This window comes from Chrysemys picta, chromosome 11 (genome assembly GCF_011386835.1).
Source record: "Chrysemys picta bellii isolate R12L10 chromosome 11, ASM1138683v2, whole genome shotgun sequence".
NCBI classification, from domain to species: domain Eukaryota; kingdom Metazoa; phylum Chordata; order Testudines; family Emydidae; genus Chrysemys; species Chrysemys picta.
The window spans coordinates 73,491,284-73,511,365 of NC_088801.1; the positions used below are offsets into that span (position 1 = coordinate 73,491,284).

Genomic DNA, 20,082 nt, shown 5'->3' on the forward strand with positions numbered 1-20,082 from the left:
ACCCTTCTCCAAATGGATTTTGAATCTTCTCTTGTTCTAATCCAGAATTTATTTTCTTATTTCTTTGCGCTTGGAGAAGTCACAGTCTTTAAAGCTGTGTCCTGCTTCAAGCACCTCTTTTTACAGATACTTAGATCTACTGTACAGTGAATATGTACCCCATGCTTCTCTTTCAGATTACATCATAAATTGCCTAATTTAAAAATACTCCTACAGACGTGGAAAAAGGAATAATGAGGCTTTTTACAGGAATTTTTTAAAATCCCTGAAATATGCCTGTTTCAGAGTAGCAGCCGTGTTAGTCTGTATCCGCAAAAAGAAGAACAGGAGTACTTGTGGCACCTTAGAGACTAAGAAATTTATTAGAGCATAAGGAATATTAGAGAATAAGGACTGGGAATGGCTGAGCCATTACAAACATTGAATCTATCTCCCCTTGTAAGTATTCTCACACTTCTTATCAAACTGTCTGTACTGGGCTAGCTTGATTATCACTTCAAAAGTTTTTTTTCTCTTAATTAATTGGCCTCTCAGAGTTGGTAAGACAACTCCCACCTGTTTATGCTCTCTGTATGTGTGTATATATATCTCCTCAATATATGTTCCATTCTATATGCATCCGAAGAAGTGGGCTGTAGTCCACGAAAGCTTATGCTCTAATAAATTTGTTAGTCTCTAAGGTGCCACAAGTACTCCTGTTCTTCTTTTTGAAATATGCCTGTGTCATTTGCTACCCACAGCTCTTTCAGTATTTTCAAACTAAGCATGTAATTAATAAACAACTATTTATTCAATAATTAAATCAGATATTTTCTTATAAGGTGTTTCTTAACCTTTTTTTTATACATCAAATCAGCAGTATTGCAGTGTTATTGTGGCTGTGTTGGTCCTTGATTACACTGCTCTACAGCCAAAATGCTTCTGAAATAAATGTAGTCAAACTTTACTAATTCTGGGTCACTGAGAACGAAAATGATGCTTAACATTGTTGATTGGCTCTAGTTTTCAAGATATGCTATTGGGTCAGTATATACGACCCTTGACTTGGGAATGGCGGAGGATAAGTGAGTTATAAAGGGAAGGGATCTCAGTTTTAACCGGAAATGACTAAAATACATCTTTGACTGGATCTATGATAAATCTATGACTGGGTTTGGACAGTACTTGCTTTTTAGGCAAAACAATGAATGATGCAATCTGAAGCTGGTATTGCATCATACATGATATGAATTGCATCATGTTATTCCTAGAAGTCATGGATGATGCAATCATAACGAAGCTTACATCACTCTGCTGAACAAATTGCCCTATATCAGCTCTAGAAATCATAGTGTCGTGCTCTCTTATTTGTCAGTGTTTGATTTTGCAAAGGGACACATTTCTGTTTAGCCAAAGTGAGCAGAGATGCCTCGTCCTTGTGTGAACAGTGCAGATAACTTCTGCTATGTTTGTGGTGAAGTGACTTTTGCATCACAAAAGCGCAGTATAACCACTATGGTTAAGAATGCCTATCACCTTTATTTTGGCTGCAAAATTGGAGATCAGGACAAGAGGTGGGCCCCACACATATGCTGCAACACTTGTGTAACAAATCTTCGCCAGTGGTTGAACAGGAAAAGGAAATCTATGCCTTTTGCAGTGCCAATGATTTGGAGAGAGCCAAGAGATCATACCAGCAATTGTTACTTCTGCATGGTGCCTCCAGTTGGGAAAGGTGTGTCAAAGAAGAAAAAGTGGACTGTGCATTATCCAAACATTCCATCAGCTATACGCCCAGTACCCCACGGAGAAGGACTGCCGGTTCCTGATGCACCAGAATCCTTCTCACTTGAGTCAGACGAGGAAGAGGATGAAACTTCTGGTCCTGAACCATCAATGTCACAGGACCCACATTTTCTCCCATCCTCCTCCTCTGAACCACACCTCATAACACAAGGTGAACTGAATGACCTTGTCAGGGATTTGGAACTACCCAAGAGTAAGGTAGAGCTGTTGGGCTCCAGACTACAGCAGTGGAATCTCCTAGCAGGTGATGTTAGGGTTTCCATGTTCCGTGACCGTCAAAAGGATCTTGTCCCATTCGTCTTCTTGGAAGGTGATCTTGTAGCCTGCAACAACATCGATGGTGTGATGTCAGCCCTCAACATCGTTCACGATCCAAATGAGTGGAGACTGTTAATTGATTCATCGAAGAAGAGTCTTAAAGCTGTTTTACTCCATAATGGCAATGTTTTGCCATCGATTCCAGTTGGTCATGCAGTCCATATGAAGGAAACCTATGACAACATGAAACAACTTTTCAGGTGCATAAACTATGACCAACATCAGCGGCAGCTTTGTGGCGATTTGAAGGTTGTTGCTCTCTTGCTTGGTCTGCAGACTGGATACACAAAGTACTGCTGTTTTCTGTGCAAATGGGATATTCGTGCAAGAGATTCCCACGACATCAAGAAAGATTGGCCACTCCGACAGTCATTGGAGCCTGGGAGGAAAAGTGTTCAGCATCCACCTCTTGTTGAATCAAGGAAGATTTTGTTACCACCCTTACACATCAAGCTGGGTCTGATGAAGAACTTTGTCAAGGCCATTGACAAAACACAAGCAGCTTTCAAGTACCTCCGTGGAAAATTTCCAAGGTTAAGTGAAGCTAAGATAAAGGAAGGTGTCTTTGTTGGTCCTCAGATTCGTGAACTTCTTCGAGATGATGCATTTGACCATGCACTGCGTGGCAAGGAAAAGACGGCATGGAAAGCCTTCCAGTTAATGGCAATAAATGTTCTCGGAAACAAGAAGGCAGACAACTACAGGTTGTTGGTGGAAAACCTCCTCAAGGCATACAAAAGCCTTGGTTGCAACATGTCACTAAAGATACATTTTTTGCACTCTCATCTAGATTTTTTTCCACCGAACTGCGGAGCAGTGAGCGATGAGCACGGCGAGCGATTTCACCAGGACATTGCAACAATGGAGAAACGCTATCAGGGCAAATGGAGCCCATCAGTGCTTGCAGATTATTGCTGGAGAGTGGCAAGAGATGCTCCATTTAATGAATACAAGAGACAAGCCAAGAAGCGCCGAGTAGACACTGAATAGGACTAAACTATGTACATAATCGTTTTTTGCCTTTTGTTTCATAATCAATTTTATTTATATAACCCGTTTGCTGATTTTTAAAGTGTTACATAAACAGGACAGGTGAAATATTATCATGTAAAGCAACCATAAACACATGAAAAGACCTAGGTTTACAATTTATGATTAAAACTCTACTATCTACACATTATACATAGACATAAAATGTAAAAACTTAAATATCTTAGAAACAGTAGCCAATCAGTTGTTTTAATTGTCATATTTGAAGTCAGCACATCAAAATACATAATAAATAGCACATTTTATCTCTGAAGCAGACGACTTCTCAAAAATTGTAGACCAGTGTGTTATGAGAGAGAAAGTGGGCGAGGTAATATCTTTTATTGGACCAACTTCTCTTGGTGAAAGAGACAAGCTTTTGAGCTCCACAAAGTTCTGTGGAGCTCGAAAGCTTGTCTTTTTTACCCACTGAAGCTGATCCAGTAGGAGATATTACCTTTCCCACCTTGTCTCTCTCAAATCAGGTGTAAGCAGTTTTAGATGCTGAGTGGAAAAGAATTCATCTTTGTTCTTGAACACAGAAATTCTAGCAGTTCCATTTTCTTTAATCTTTTAGAGTATTTTCTTAATGTGTGGGACATTATACTGAGTAAATAAAAAATAAATATACATATTTAACACTGTTCTTAGCCAAAACATTAATTGCTATATAACTGAAGTCTTATCTACCATTGATCAGAGACTGAATGAAGGACTCTTAAGAAGTATATCCTCAGTAAAAAACCACCTACAGATTCAGAGGAAAAGTACAGTAGAAGTATTTCTTTCAACACAGTATCCCATCATATAATTAAAACTGGTTAAATGATATTCCTGTTTTATTTTTTTAAGACTGATATGCTAAAAAGGGCCAGGGGGGGAAGCTAGCAAATACTTTAATTTGAACTTTTTCTTTGAGTTTCATATTTGGCTTTGCTTATTTGTAGATACTTTATCAAGTTTACAAGGGGAAAACAGATGTTCTCTGAATTAGTATTTTAGTGCTTATTGGCTAATTTCCAATATGCTTTTTTCATTTTTCTTTTTGTATTATGTCAACAAACTAACACAATAATAGAACATTAGATATTACAAATATATAGTCTGCCTTTTTTGTGCATTATATATCTCATGTCAATTGGTTGTTGATTGTGTTGATCCATTCAATCAGAGGGACCCAATCCTTTAATAGGGTCTTCTCGTGTAGTGCCCCATGCCTGTGCTGTGTCCCATGACTTTATTAAGGGGATTAATTTGAACTTCAGTGGGACTGCACATAATTGAGAAGTCCTCATTAATAGATCCAGTTGCAAGTTTTTCACATGAGACTATGGCCCAGTGATAATGAATCACAGATTATATTATTTTTCTCTATTCAAGAGAGAGGAATTTTAAAATCTATTTCAATTGATAGTATATTTACTGTAAAGGATTATTACATTATTTTTTTCTGCTGACATATTTATATATTCCATTACAAAAAATACATTAAAAGAAGATTAAAGTTACAAAGCAAGAACTCAATAGTTAAGAAATACCAAAATTAAGGTTGCCTATGAAAATCTAGTGTCAGTTAAAAATCCAAAATGGCATGGCTTCGACAGTATGGCAAGTCTAGGTGGTATTACTAATTCCTACCACTTGTGACTAGTGGGTTCCTTGCATTTTTTGGCTTGAATCAGTGTGGTGGTGGTAATGATTTTTTAAAAATATATGAAATACATGGTCGTGATGATGTAATTTTTATACTGTATTGCTGCCATATATGTACTGAGTTGCCAAACCAGCAGATCAGAGGGACTTTCCCCTTTCTCTGTATTTGCCAACTCCTATCAGTGAAATTGGCACTTAAGAGCGTGTATACTATAAAACAACCCACCAACAGCACATGTGCTTTAAGAATGATAGAGATTTTTAGATGAGTCATTCTGTTTCACATCATTATGCCTCAGTACCTAAGCATGGGATATAGAATAGACATGCAGGAATAGGAATGTATTTATGAAAGTATGAGAGATGGCATAGCTGCTATGTTTAAGTAATCTTACCTTTGATTGGCTGAATACAAAAGGGATGACTTGATTTATATTTGTAGTGTTGTCGCTGTGTTGTCCCGGGACAGGAAAGACAAGGTAGGTGAGGTAATATATTTTATTGGATCAATTTCTGTTTTAACAAACCTTGGTCCAATAAAAGATATTACCTCACCCACCTTGTGCCTCATGATTTATTTAATTATGGAGGGAAAAACTACTTGCCATCATTATTGCTCAGAAAACTTTGTATATTATCCTAGAATACTACAGTAGTGGGAAAGTAGTGAGAAAAGGTTATTTTTTGTAATGTATCGGCTATCTGTAAGTATACACAAATCAGATACCCCATCGTTGTCATATGGGAGAAATGATATTTTAATAAAATCACATTTCGATTTTTTTTAATAATTATTCACATTAGAAAGAAAAATGGTTGTTCTATTTTTGGCCAACCCCACCATTTTTATCTTTCTTCTGATTGATTAGCATTGTTGAAGACAAATGAACAATACTCAATGGAAGCATACAGTCACACCTTTTCCCATATATTTTCTGATTTCCTAGTATGAACTGAGTGTTTTGGGTAGCAGTAAGCTCTCTGTAGTTAGGAGAACACCTGGAACTATTAAACTAATCTCCCACCTTTATGTCCCATTTGAATTCCCATTAAAGTCAGTGGAATGACTCCCATTGATTTAGTGGGAGTTGGATCAGTCCTTAACCAATTTGCTAGTGAATATTTTTTGCAAAAAGTAGTGGATTTTCCTGTAATCTTTGGATGGTAAGTTAAAAAGAATCTGAATATGTCCTAATATAAATAACTACTAGGCAGTACAGAACTGTAATCTCTCACAACATTCTTATTTTGGCAGGATCTTTCAGGCATTTATTTAAAATTATGCATTATTCATAGAGTTTTTCACTTTTTGTCTGCTTTGTGTCAAATTGCAGATACTGGTTTGGGAGATTCTGTGTGTTCAAGTCCAAGTATATCCAGTACCACAAGTCCCAAACTGGATCCTCCTCCCTCCCCTCATGCCAACAGAAAGAAACATCGTAGGAAGAAAAGCACTAGCAATTTTAAAGCTGACGGTATCTCAGGCACTGCTGAAGGTAAGCTTTCTATGCTCTCGGGAGGTCCAGATTCCCAGTGTTCTTTCATTGTCCTGAAAGCCTCCAAGTGTTGTCTTGGATCTCTGTTGTTGGATACTATTTTAACTTGATTGCTAGATTTGTATCTTTAAAGGTGAACAGAAACACATGTAAAGAGAAATCCAGCAATCCAACCTTTTCATGAAAAGCTGTATGGTAAAAGAGACATCATAATAGACAAATTTCTGTGATCTTAAAATCTTGTTTCATCAAATGGTGTTTGCTTTTAGAAATGTACCCAACCTGTTCCTTAGTCATGTGCATGTGTGTCTGTCATCATGGGAAGCACAGATGAGATTAAGTTAACATATATTCAGTAGCAAGTGCATCATATTAAAATGTATACATCTCCAATAAGCACAGCTTAAATCCTATATTATCTTTGCTCATTAAGCACACTCCATGTTCCAGAGCCAGTCGTCAATGCTTTTGATGCCTGCTATTGTTTGTTTGACTATTCAGCTGCTCGTGGAAAGATTGCATTATTAAGAGCACTAAAGGAAAGGGGAGAGTTAAATGTTTGGGTTCATTTTTTAGAACTAGACAGCAAAAGCCAAAAGAGCTATTTTATTCCCTTACTTTATCTTAATATTTTCAGTGCTATCAGTGCTAGTAGCTCAATATCCTGCTGAAGAGATAGCAACATATACACAGTAGCTAGATATGATATCAAAACTTACTTATATCTGTAGAAAAGAATAGAAACATGCTACAATTCAACTGAATGAGCTCCAGAAAAAAAATGAATAAGGGTAGTGGGAAGCATAGAAACGGGAGAGTCAAAAGAGAGAGAGTGGAATAACAATGTGGAAGAAGAGGAGTGTTAAGAAAAGCATTGGCGGGTAAAACTAGCTAATTCAATGTTGAAGAACAAAGGGGCAAGTTCTGGAAACGGGATGACAATTGCAGGCATCTGAGGAGACATTAAAATAGAGATGGGATAATAGTATACAACTGTGAAGGGACATAATAAATACTACTTAGTCATCCTTATTTTCCATTTACTTTAATTTCTCAGTTATGTTTTATTTCCATAGCTGCATGTGTGAATTCTTCGTTGAAAAACTTGGCTTTGTCCATAATAGCTCCTGCTGCTTTCTCTCCATGTTATATGTCATCTTTACCGTTGGACTCCCCCTAGTTTGACCATGGAAAGCCACATTTTATTTTAGACTTTCATTTTTTATTTGATTTCTTTTTCTACTCCACTTTACCCATTTACACTTATTTGCACACCAGGAGATTAAGAATGGGATTTTTCAAAAAGTGCTCAAAGTCAGCTCCCATTGAGGTTAACAGGGGTTTTACCATTGCCTTCAATGGGAATTGAGATTAGCCATCACCAAAGGCATTTGAAAATCTCACTCTTAATTTCTCAAGGGAAGGACAAAAGGTTAAATATTATCTCCACAGATTCCCCAGAGTTCCAAGAACCACTTGAGCCATATGTGTTGGTGAGAAGATCAGTGTTGTAAAGGAGTAAATGACTCCTTCCTCCTCATTCCCTGTCCTCTTCATATCCACACAGCTCAGGACTTCTGGTCTCTCAACAAATGTGGTTGTTTTTTTTTTCACATCAATTCCAAAATTTGAGTATTTTTTCTTTTCTGTTCTTGTTTTTCAAATCTTAGTCATAATTGTTTTCTTAGGAGACTGTGGAGCTTGGGTTTAGCTCTCAGTTTGTTATTGTTGGCTCATTATGGCTGAAGGTAAGTCTGGCCTGGGAACATGTTTCACTGATACACAAAAGGAGTGTTTGATTTACTCTCAGGCTTACGGGGTTCAAGAGAAATATCTCCAAATTTCCCATGGAAGAGACCTTAACTTCCTAGCCTGCAACCTTTTTGAGGGCAGTTACAAGTCTTGCCTCCTCCTGTCCGAAGGCCTTAAAGCACATTTGAAAGGACAAGAAGTGATTGTCAAGCATTAGAAGATGCTACAGTATCTTTGACAGCTGCCCATAAAAGTAGCACCCAGCACAGACAGCCACTTTTACATGCCTCTCCCCTGAAGTATCAATGCATTTTGTCTGTTCCTGCCACTGCGTAAGGTCTCTGGTCTAGCTTCCAAGTGGGCATTCTCTTATGCTTTTGGCACTTTCAGCTATCTAGGATGTGACACCATCTAGCCATTTTAAGAACAAAAGCATAAACTTGTCCCTCAACATCAACTAGAAAGTGGGTCAGCTCCCTGTAGAATCCTCCTCATCAGTCAGAAAGTAACCCTCAGTACCCTTCTTCCAAACACGTACCCTCGTGGCACTCTTTGGGCCTTTAGCATGTTGCAGGGCAAACCAGTCTACATCTAAAATTACGATAATCTGTGGTATTTTTTTACTCCGCCTCTATGCCAAAGTCAGAAGTAGATGAAAAGGGAGGAGGTGTAGTCCACTTGAACTATTTACTTGTAAAGGGTGTTTAGATTGTGCTGCAGCATCTGGGGTGTCTACCTATTTGTACTCATTCATAGTGGCAGATTATCTTTATTGTCAGATATCCAGATTGAGTTGATCTGGTTCATGGCTTGATATCATTCGTGGTTGACCAGACTTGTTTTCTGTCTTCCTCCCTGAGGCTTCAGTTGACCAAGATGAAGCTGATTCTTCATTTTGCTTATCTTTGTAGAAGTGTCTTGTGGGACAACTTTGTAGATTTGGAACAACCTGTTTAATTACTCAGTCACCAATAGTGGTCACAATTTGATTGTGCCTCAGGGTCAGCAGGTGCATCATGCACATTTCTGCTAGATTCCGGATGTACCCTCTTCAGGCCTGACTTACTACTCAATATCTTCCCAGATTCAATAACCTCAACAAAGGTCTGATTTTCCCAGTATTTGTCTAGAAATTTCTCCTATCCAATGCCCTAAAGGAGGGGAGGGGGTCTCCTTTTGTTTAGCCTTCTCCCACCTTCATAATAGGGATGGATTTAAAACCTCCGATAGGAGAACTCACCCAGGATACTTGGACTTGTTGCTTGTAAAATTCAATGAAGTCCAACATGCATCTGCTGAAATGAGTATTCACCCACGAAAGCTTATGCTCCAAAACGTCTGTTAGTCTATAAGGTGCCACAGGACTCTTTGTCGCTAATGAAGTCCAAGTTATACAAGAAGGTATTAGAAATTGCCTCCTCCTGGGATGAATTTGCTGCTTGTTTAATATCATCAACAGTGGGGTTATATGAAAGCAAATACAGTAACTCCTCACTTAAAGTTGTCCCCATTAACATTGTTTTATTATTACGTTGCTGATCAATTAGAGATCAGCTCGTTTAAATTGCGCAATGCTTCCTTATAACGTTACACGTTCTTTTCTGTTCTTGTTTTTCAAATCTTAGTCATAATTGTTTTCTTAGGAGACTGTGGAGCTTGGGTTTAGCTCTCAGTTTGTTATTGTTGGCTCATTATGGCTGAAGGTAAGTCTGGCCTGGGAACATGTTTCACTGATACACAAAAGGAGTGTTTGATTTACTCTCAGGCTTACGGGGTTCAAGAGAAATATCTCCAAATTTCCCATGGAAGAGACCTTAACTTCCTAGCCTGCAACCTTTTTGAGGGCAGTTACAAGTCTTGCCTCCTCCTGTCCGAAGGCCTTAAAGCACATTTGAAAGGACAAGAAGTGATTGTCAAGCATTAGAAGATGCTACAGTATCTTTGACAGCTGCCCATAAAAGTAGCACCCAGCACAGACAGCCACTTTTACATGCCTCTCCCCTGAAGTATCAATGCATTTTGTCTGTTCCTGCCACTGCGTAAGGTCTCTGGTCTAGCTTCCAAGTGGGCATTCTCTTATGCTTTTGGCACTTTCAGCTATCTAGGATGTGACACCATCTAGCCATTTTAAGAACAAAAGCATAAACTTGTCCCTCAACATCAACTAGAAAGTGGGTCAGCTCCCTGTAGAATCCTCCTCATCAGTCAGAAAGTAACCCTCAGTACCCTTCTTCCAAACACGTACCCTCGTGGCACTCTTTGGGCCTTTAGCATGTTGCAGGGCAAACCAGTCTACATCTAAAATTACGATAATCTGTGGTATTTTTTTACTCAGCCTCTATGCCAAAGTCAGAAGTAGATGAAAAGGGAGGAGGTGTAGTCCACTTGAACTATTTACTTGTAAAGGGTGTTTAGATTGTGCTGCAGCATCTGGGGTGTACTCATTCATAGTGGCAGATTATCTTTATTGTCAGATATCCAGATTGAGTTGATCTGGTTCATGGCTTGATATCATTCGTGGTTGACCAGACTTGTTTTCTGTCTTCCTCCCTGAGGCTTCAGTTGACCAAGATGAAGCTGATTCTTCATTTTGCTTATCTTTGTAGAAGTGTCTTGTGGGACAACTTTGTAGATTTGGAACAACCTGTTTAATTAAAGGTTTCAGAGTAGCAGCCGTGTTAGTCTGTATCCGCAAAAAGAAGAACAGGAGGACTTGTGGCACCTTAGAGACTAACAAATTTATTAGAGCATAAGCTTTCGTGGACTATAGCCCACTTCTTCGGATGCATATAGAATGGAACATATATTGAGGAGATATATATACACACATACAGAGAGCATAAACAGGTGGGAGTTGTCTTACCACCTCTGAGAGGCCAATTAATTAAGAGAAAAAAACTTTTGAAGTGATAATCAAGCTAGCCCAGCACAGACAGACAGTTAGATAACAAGTGTGAGAATACTTACAAGGGGAGATAGATTTCAATGTTTGTAATGGCCCAACCATTCCCAGTCCTTATTTAAACCGGAGTTGATTGTGTCTAGTTTGCATATCAATTCTAGCTCAGCAGTTTCTCGTTGGAGTCTGTTTTTGAAGTTTTTCTGTTGTAATATAGCCACCCGCAGGTCTGTCACTGAATGACCAGACAGGTTAAAGTGTTCTCCCACTGGTTTTTGAGTATTTTGATTCCTGATGTCAGATTTGTGTCCATTAATTCTTTTGCGTAGAGACTGTCCGGTTTGGCCAATGTACATGGCAGAGGGGCATTGCTGGCACATGATGGCATATATCACATTGGTAGATGTGCAGGTGAACGAGCCCCTGATGGTATGGCTGATGTGATTAGGTCCTATGATGATGTCACTGGAATAGATATGTGGACAGAGTTGACATCGGGGTTTGTTACAAGGATAGGTTCCTGGGTTAGTGGTTTTGTTCAGTGATGTGTGGTTGCTGGTGAGTATTTGCTTTAGGTTGGGGGGTTGTCTGTAAGCGAGGACAGGTCTGTCTCCCAAGATCTGTGAGAGTAAAGGATCATCTTTCAGGATAGGTTGTAGATCTCTGATGATGCGCTGGAGAGGTTTTAGTTGGGGGCTGAAGGTGACAGCTAGTGGTGTTCTGTTATTTTCTTTGTTGGGCCTGTCTTGTAGGAGGTGACTTCTGGGTACTCGTCTGGCTCTGTCAATCTGTTTTTTCACTTCAGCAGGTGGGTATTGTAGTTTTAAGAATGCTTGATAGAGATCTTGTAGGTGCTTGTCTCTATCCGAGGGATTGGAGCAAATGCGGTTATATCTTAGAGCTTGGCTGTAGACAATGGATCGTGTGGTGTGTCCTGGATGGAAGCTGGAGGCATGTCTATTCCACATATCTATTCCAGTGACATCATCATAGGACCTAATGATGATAACCACCTGCACATCTACCAATGTGATATATGCCATCATGTGCCAGCAATGCCCCTCTGCCATGTACATTGGCCAAACCGGACAGTCTCTACGCAAAAGAATTAATGGACACAAATCTGACATCAGGAATCAAAATACTCAAAAACCAGTGGGAGAACACTTTAACCTGTCTGGTCATTCAGTGACAGACCTGCGGGTGGCTATATTACAACAGAAAAACTTCAAAAACAGACTCCAACGAGAAACTGCTGAGCTAGAATTGATATGCAAACTAGACACAATCAACTCCGGTTTAAATAAGGACTGGGAATGGTTGGGCCATTACAAACATTGAAATCTATCTCCCCTTGTAAGTATTCTCACACTTGTTATCTAACTGTCTGTCTGTGCTGGGCTAGCTTGATTATCACTTCAAAAGTTTTTTTCTCTTAATTAATTGGCCTCTCAGAGGTGGTAAGACAACTCCCACCTGTTTATGCTCTCTGTATGTGTGTATATATATCTCCTCAATATATGTTCCATTCTATATGCATCCGAAGAAGTGGGCTATAGTCCACGAAAGCTTATGCTCTAATAAATTTGTTAGTCTCTAAGGTGCCACAAGTCCTCCTGTTCTTCTTTTTCCTGTTTAATTACTCAGTCACCAATAGTGGTCACAATTTGATTGTGCCTCAGGGTCAGCAGGTGCATCATGCACATTTCTGCTAGATTCCGGATGTACCCTCTTCAGGCCTGACTTACTACTCAATATCTTCCCAGATTCAATAACCTCAACAAAGGTCTGATTTTCCCAGTATTTGTCTAGAAATTTCTCCTATCCAATGCCCTAAAGGAGGGGAGGGGGTCTCCTTTTGTTTAGCCTTCTCCCACCTTCATAATAGGGATGGATTTAAAACCTCCGATAGGAGAACTCACCCAGGATACTTGGACTTGTTGCTTGTAAAATTCAATGAAGTCCAACATGCATCTGCTGAAATGAGTATTCACCCACGAAAGCTTATGCTCCAAAACGTCTGTTAGTCTATAAGGTGCCACAGGACTCTTTGTCGCTAATGAAGTCCAAGTTATACAAGAAGGTATTAGAAATTGCCTCCTCCTGGGATGAATTTGCTGCTTGTTTAATATCATCAACAGTGGGGTTATATGAAAGCAAATACAGTAACTCCTCACTTAAAGTTGTCCCCATTAACATTGTTTTATTATTACGTTGCTGATCAATTAGAGATCAGCTCGTTTAAATTGCGCAATGCTTCCTTATAACGTTGTTTGGCAGCCGCTTGCTTTGTCCACCGCTTGCCGAAAGAGCAGCCTGTTGCAGCTGGCTCGTGGGGGCTTGGAACCAGGATGGATTGGCAGCCCTCCTATCAGCTCCCCGCTCCCCTAAGTTCCCTGTGCGGCAGCTGCCCAGCAGACTATCAATTGCTGGTAGTTCAGCTGGCCCTCCCCCCACTGCCATGTGTTGCTCCTGCCCTCTGCCTCGGAGCTGCTCCCTGGAACCTCCTGCTTGCTGTGCGGGGGGGGGGGGGGGGGAGAGAAAGAGGGGTGCTAATGTCAAGGTGCCCCCCTTCCCCCTGCTCCTGTCCCCCACTTACCCCATCTCCATAGAGCAGGGCGGGGACACGACAGGGCTCAGGACAGAGGGAGCTTGCTAGCAGCAGCTGCTGTCTCAACTTGCTGATCTACTTAAAAAGGCAATGTACTTAGAGTGGGGTCAGCGTATTTAAAGGTGCAATGCGCATCTCTCTCTCATACACACGGTGTGTGTCTCCGTCTCTGTCTGCCATGACGTCTCCCCTCCCTCCATTCGTGCTGCCTTGTAGACATTAACAACGAGTTAACTCTTGAGGGCACAGCCAATTGCTAGTTCATCATTTAACAGTAAGGCATTCCCTGGGAAATATCCCTCCCTCTGACTTCACCACCTCAACCAAGCTTCACAATCATCATCGCTGTGTACCAGTATTAAATTGTTTTGTTTAAAACTTATACTCTGTGTGTGTGTGTGTGTGTGTCTTTTGTCTGGTGAAAAACATTTCCCTGGAACCTAACCCCCCCACCCCCATTTACATTAATTCTTATGGAGAAATTGGATTCGCTTAACATTGTTTCGCTTAAAGTCGCATTTTTCAGGAACATAACTACAACATTAAGCGAGGAGTTACTGTATTGGGGTGGGGGGATTGGTGGTTAGTACTTCAATTTCAGTATATTTCCTCCACAAATGCACCCTTACCGTTCTTTCTTCCCCACTTCTTCAGAACTTTGGTTTCCTATGCAGAGAGGGAGGACCTTTATATGCTTCCCTTTGGAGTCTTTATTTTGACACACAGATGCACTGTGACATGAATCCCCCTCCGAGACCTAACTAATTTCAATAGTCCTAATGTCTGTGCAGCCCAGCTCATGGGCTCCAGATGCATGGCTGTGCGAGGCAATATATTTAGAGAACCCCAGTTACTGGTAATAACATAGATTTTGTCTTATCAGAATGTATTAACCCATATATTTCAATACTTATATCCCCCTTGTCCCCACACTCAAACCAAAATGGTTCACAGAGAAAGGGGGAGTAGGGAAATGCCCTCCTCAAACTCCGTATCCAGAATTCATGGGATATCTAATACTGTACAATACAGTCATGATATGAAAAACTAAAAATACTGCATTTATTCACATATATCATAGAATATCAGGATTGGAAGGGACCTCATCTAGTCCCAACCCCCTGCTCAAAGCAGGACCAGTCCCCAGACAGATTTTTGCCCCAGATCCCTAAATGGCTCCCTCAAGAATTGAACTCACAACCCTGGGTTTAGCAGGCCAATGCTCAAACCACTGAGCTATCCCTCCCTCCTCCATGATACATGAACAGAAGTGGTCTAGAAAACAAATACAAATGTTACATGTAATATTTCTTATCCTAAACTTTCCTTTCCATGCTCCGCATGACCCCAGGCATTTCCCATACCATATTCGTTCATAAGTGCTACTATTTATTTAAATGCTAAGAGTGCTTAGCTCTCTGCAAGATGCAAAATGCAGACATTCCCTGTTACAGTAAGTTATACAATAAATATAAAGTTAGCACATTTACCAGGCGATACACAGTACTAATAATAGTTAGTACCATTATAGTTAGAATAGCTTTAAAAGAAACAAACCACCCCCTATGATGAGGCATACAAGGAAATTCTATATGAATGAGGTCAACGCAAATGCCACTGAGACCTCTTCCATTACACAGTTTTCTAACAGGAGCAATAATAGATGTGCGTGATTGGAGGGGAATGAATTTTTCTATTGAAAGAGGGGGAAATTTTATATCTAAAAGTACTTATAACTTCCTATATCATGTATATTTGCAGAGTTGTTACAGCTGTGTTGGTCCTAGGGTCTGAGAGAGACAGAGTGGGTGAAGTAATATCTTTTGTTGGCCCAACAGAAATTGGTCCAGTAAAAGATATTTACTCACCCACCTTGTCTCTTCACAATTCAGCATCCTTGTAGTAGATGCAATGGTACTTAATGTATGACCACTAAATCTTCTTCTACTGCACTAGCAGTTAGCCCCAGGGAATTCCAGTTTCTGACACCAAAGGGTTAAAATGCAGAATGCAGAGTCTAAAGATCTTTGGTTAACATTGGAGAGGAAAGGGCAGTCTTCAGATTCCTTCAAAGTGTGGAGGAGTCCCCTCCACGCCCTGGCAGAATGTCTTCTGTAACATTGTCAGAGGACAGTGTGATGTCCTGCTTAGAAATCTCTTCAGCACAAAAATTTCTTTATCACTCCCTTTTCACAAGAAAGAAGATGTGAAATATGTCTTGACCTGTTGCTATACAAGGGGAAACTGCTCACTTAATAAAGAATTTATAACCTTTGAGCTCAAATCTGTTAGATGTCAAGGTCATGTCTGGATTATGTTGCTGAAAATAATGTCTAAAATTGAGTAACATTATTAATGTTTAAAATTTAAAAGTCTTCCAGATTAACCACATCCAAATAAGGAATATTACTGTGATTTGTATAAGTAAATAATCATTTTCTGTACAGTAAAAAGTTATTTCTGGTAGTCCTTTCATACCAATTGTGATAGACGGTAAGTTCACTGGATAGGAGGAGCAGATGCGGAGGCATTACTGAAGAACTTCTCTTATTTTAGTAAGTGGAGTCTTGTTTCGTAGTTTTACAGCCACAGTGAATTAGGTAAATCAGTTAAAATTCAGGGAAGGCCATGATTACTAGTGAGTTTGTGAGATGTTCTGATCAGTTTGCTGAAAATTCATATAATACCAGCGTTAAGGTTGGGGATAAGTAAGTGGGAAGTGCCAAATAATAGCTCATTCAACTTCATACAGAGAGGGTCAGAGTTATTTGTCTCAATTGATTACATGTTATAGGATGTGTAGTAATTGACATCTTATCAAGACAAGCAGTGTAATTTGAGGTAAGTACCTAACACATTGACCTGCTGTATCTAAATGTAAAGAAGTATCTTGGTTTCCAAAGTAGAAGAAAGCAGATGAAATATATACAATATAAAATATGTGACCTTAGGCAGTATTGCATTTTGCAATCTGGGAACAGGGTCTATGTGATGGGGATGTTGATACCAAAGGGCAAATTTATATAGTGCCATTTTAAATTAGAGATACACAATTTAGTAAAATGCATAGTAGCAGAAATGTAATGGGGTTCTTCTCTGGTGTGGTTCCCTGTATTGATCAATTTCTAATAGGGCCCATAGTCTCCTTCAGGGATTGGATGTCCACCTCAGTACCTCAGAGGTCTAAGCTGCCTCGTGCTATACGCTCTGAGGCCATTAGTATCATTGGCATGGACATCAGCTATAAGGGACTCATCAAGCAGATCTCTCTCCCATCTCCAATATCTATCCGGTACCACTGGAGTTTAGCTACTCCAAGACTCTGCATGTTTCCAATGAGCCAGAGTTTTCCTTCTTGATGGGTACTGAGCACATATTGATACTGAGATTATCATGGTCACCACAGTTGCATGTCTCTCCAGTACCACCAGATTCTTTACCAATTTCAGAGCTAGAGAGGGCTCCCCTTCTGGACATTGAGGAGGATAATCTGTTTCACATGTCTCGATCCAAGATTCCCCTACCTACCATCAGAGGGGCTTCCTTCCTGAGACTTACAGGGGGAAGGACTATTCACGTGAGAGATGTGCTCCTCCTCCATGGTATAAGCATCGGTGGGTGCCAACTCCAATGCCTTATGTTCCCCCCAGTGGCCATATTGAGACCCTTGGGTTGCCTACTGTCAACAGTTTTCAGAAGCCCCCAGCCTCTCTGATCAGGACAGTCGGAACAGGCAGTCATCTGCTCCATTTGTTCCTCCTCAGCCTCCTTTTTTCAAGAGGAAACCTCTGAGGAACAAGAAGCCAGAGTAGATAATGAGACTACTCCAATAACCAACATCTCCTCATCTTCCCCAAGTGAGGCTGTGATGCCCTCTTTACCTTCCTTGGCTAATGATTTCAGGCAGTTCCAGGATCTATTGAAATGGATTGAGGACTCATTGCAGATCCACTAAAAGAACTCCGAGAATCTCAACATAAACTCTTGGACATTCTGCAAATGTCACCTTCTTAAGAATGGCTCTGCCCCTAAATGAGCCCCTTCTAAATCCTGCCAAAACAATGTGGCAAACCCCAGCAATGGTACAATCCTTGTGTAAAAAAGCTGAGAAAAAGTAGCAGACAAAGATTCCAAATTTTGATTTTCACACCCTGCACCAAACTCCTTGGTGGTTGAAGCTGTAAATGAATGTGGCAGACAGCACCAAAAGCTCCTTGACATTTTTGGCCATAAAACTTATAACCTACAATTTAGCAATGTGTGAATTAAGGTACTTATGGCAAAGTAAAGTCACACCAATTACTCAAAATTCACTTTTTATTGAACACCTTCCAGCAGAATATTGGGAGCAGTTTCAGGGCACCATAGCCAAAGTTCATCCTATGTGCCTCCTTGGATGCAGGTAATATGGTAGTTTGTTCCATCTCCATGGATGTTATGTGACAGGTATTTTGGCTACAGCTATCAGGATTCCCGAGGGAGGTCCAAAATACTGTTGAAGACCTCCCATTTGGCAAGTCATTACACACCTTGAAGGACTATAGGGATCTACACACCTGCAAGCAAATGAAAATTTAGTAACTTTCAATTGGCACAGAGCTCTCACCCCTCACAATTCTTGGGTTTCCAGAGACTCACTAAGCCACCTAGGAAGAGACCTATGTTTCAAAGAAAAAGACCATCCACTACATCTCCTTCATCAACAACCATGCTGATCATCAAAGCATCAATTTGGGTGGTCTGATCAAGGGTCTGGATCAATCCCGCTTTGCAATTTCTCAGCTGCACCAGTTTACCCACTGGGAGCAACCTCTCCTGTTTCCAGCTGGCATGGGAGTAGATTACTTCAGGTTGGAGGTTATAAAATCAGGTTACTCCATCCATTTTACATCTCTCCACCCATCTCACCTCCCCTTCCCCGTCCCTCCTCTGGTCCCCTGTCATAATTGCTTGCTGAGACAGGAAATCAGCTGTTCGTATACTTGGGAGAGAGAGAACCAGTTCCATCTCCGCACAGGGAGAAAGTTTTTTACTCCAAGTATTTTCTTGTTCCTAAAAAAAATGGAGGATGGAGACCAGTTCTAGATCTAAGACTCCTAAAACACTGTGAAAACACAAAAGTTCAGAATGGTGACTGGTAGCTATAATTCCATCATTGGATCTGTCAGTTTTATTTTTGGCCCTTGGCCTTTAAGATGCGTAATTTCATATCACGATTCACCCTTCCCACAAGAGATTTCTTCCATTTATGATTGGTCAAGACCATTTTCAGTATCGAGTTCTTCTTTTCAGCTTTTCTTCTGCCCCAGGAGTTTTCCCCAAGGTGTTAGTAGTGATTGCTGCCTATCTGCATCACCTAGGGACAATAGTCTTCCCATAACTCAGAGTGGCTGATCAAAGGCCAGTATTATAATGAAGTTCTTTCTGCTGTAACCCTTCCACCAGGTGGAGTCGGCAGCGACAAGGGCCAGGTTCAATATATAGGGGTTCTTTTTAACAATACAACACAGAACCAGCTCGATCCCCCGCCTTATGAAACCCCCTTTCAAACCGATGGCCAGCTGTTCGCTTCTTCACCTATCATTTCAGCCCAAAGAATCAGGGAATATAATGTCAGACCCTCCCTTTACAGTGTTTTTCAAAGACAAAGTTTCATTATGACCGCATCCTAAATTCTTACCTAAGGTATCGTCTTAATTTAATATCAACCCAGTTATTCATCTCCCTGGGTTTTTTCCCCCCGAAGGTACATCAGAATAAGGCGGCTGTGGCTTTCCAAACACTGAATGTTAAGAGGGCATTAGCCTTCTATTTGGACAGAACAAGGTTATTGAGAAAGCATCCCAGAACGTTCATCTGCATTGCTGAAAGATCCAAAGCTTGCAATTTGGTCTTCGATTCATACCTTTCTCAAGGATTATGCATTGGTACATTCTTGTAGATCAGATGCTGCCCTTGGGAAGGCAGTCTTGTCTTGGACTGTCCTCTGAAGATTGCTCCTCCTGTTGAGAATACTGCTTGGAAGTCACATGAACTGAAGCACCCATAGTGACACTACTTGACGAAGAAAGAGAGGTTACTCACCTAGTGCTGTAAATTGGAGATCTTCAAGATGTATGTTCCCATGGGTGTTTCACTACCGGATTGTCTTCCCCTCTGCTTCAGTTTCCTCTAAGGGACTTTGTGGTGGTAAAGGAACTCAGGGAGGTTCATACACACAGCCCTGTATATCCTCATTGCGGGGCATAAGGAGGAGAGGTGTAGGGCAGATAAGCGGGCCAAACAGGCACTGCTACCAGAAATCTCGAATGAAAGGCACATGAGCACCTGAAGTGGACACGCATCTTGAAGAACTCCAGTTACTGCACAAAGTGAGTAACCTCTCCTTTTTCAGCCCTCTTAGTCTGTATTAATACACATCTAGCTTTGGACTGTTCCTTGCTAAAACCTTCACTTGTTTCTAAGTTTTCAAGTGCCTAATTGGACACTTCAAAGCATGCCTGATTTTCCAAAGGCAGGTACTGAGCAGTTTCTGAAAA

At 40.5% G+C, this 20,082-nt stretch overlaps 1 protein-coding gene across 35 annotated transcripts in view; it reads left to right on the forward strand.

Moving 5' to 3' along the window:
* AGAP1 (ArfGAP with GTPase domain, ankyrin repeat and PH domain 1) overlaps positions 1-20,082 on the forward strand; it is a 653,489-nt gene that overhangs the window by 496,501 nt on the left and 136,906 nt on the right. For 34 of the 35 annotated variants that reach the window (XR_010591412.1, XR_010591414.1, XR_006175449.2 and 31 more), the window contains one exon: positions 6,120-6,281. The exons of the other annotated variant lie outside the window; for it this stretch is intronic. Coding sequence is in view for 27 of the 34 variants with exons in the window: in XM_008172585.4 (XP_008170807.1) it covers positions 6,120-6,281 (162 nt within the window). In the remaining 7 variants the exon portion in view is untranslated. The remainder of the gene's footprint in view (positions 1-6,119; positions 6,282-20,082) is intronic. 35 annotated transcript variants of the gene reach the window in all.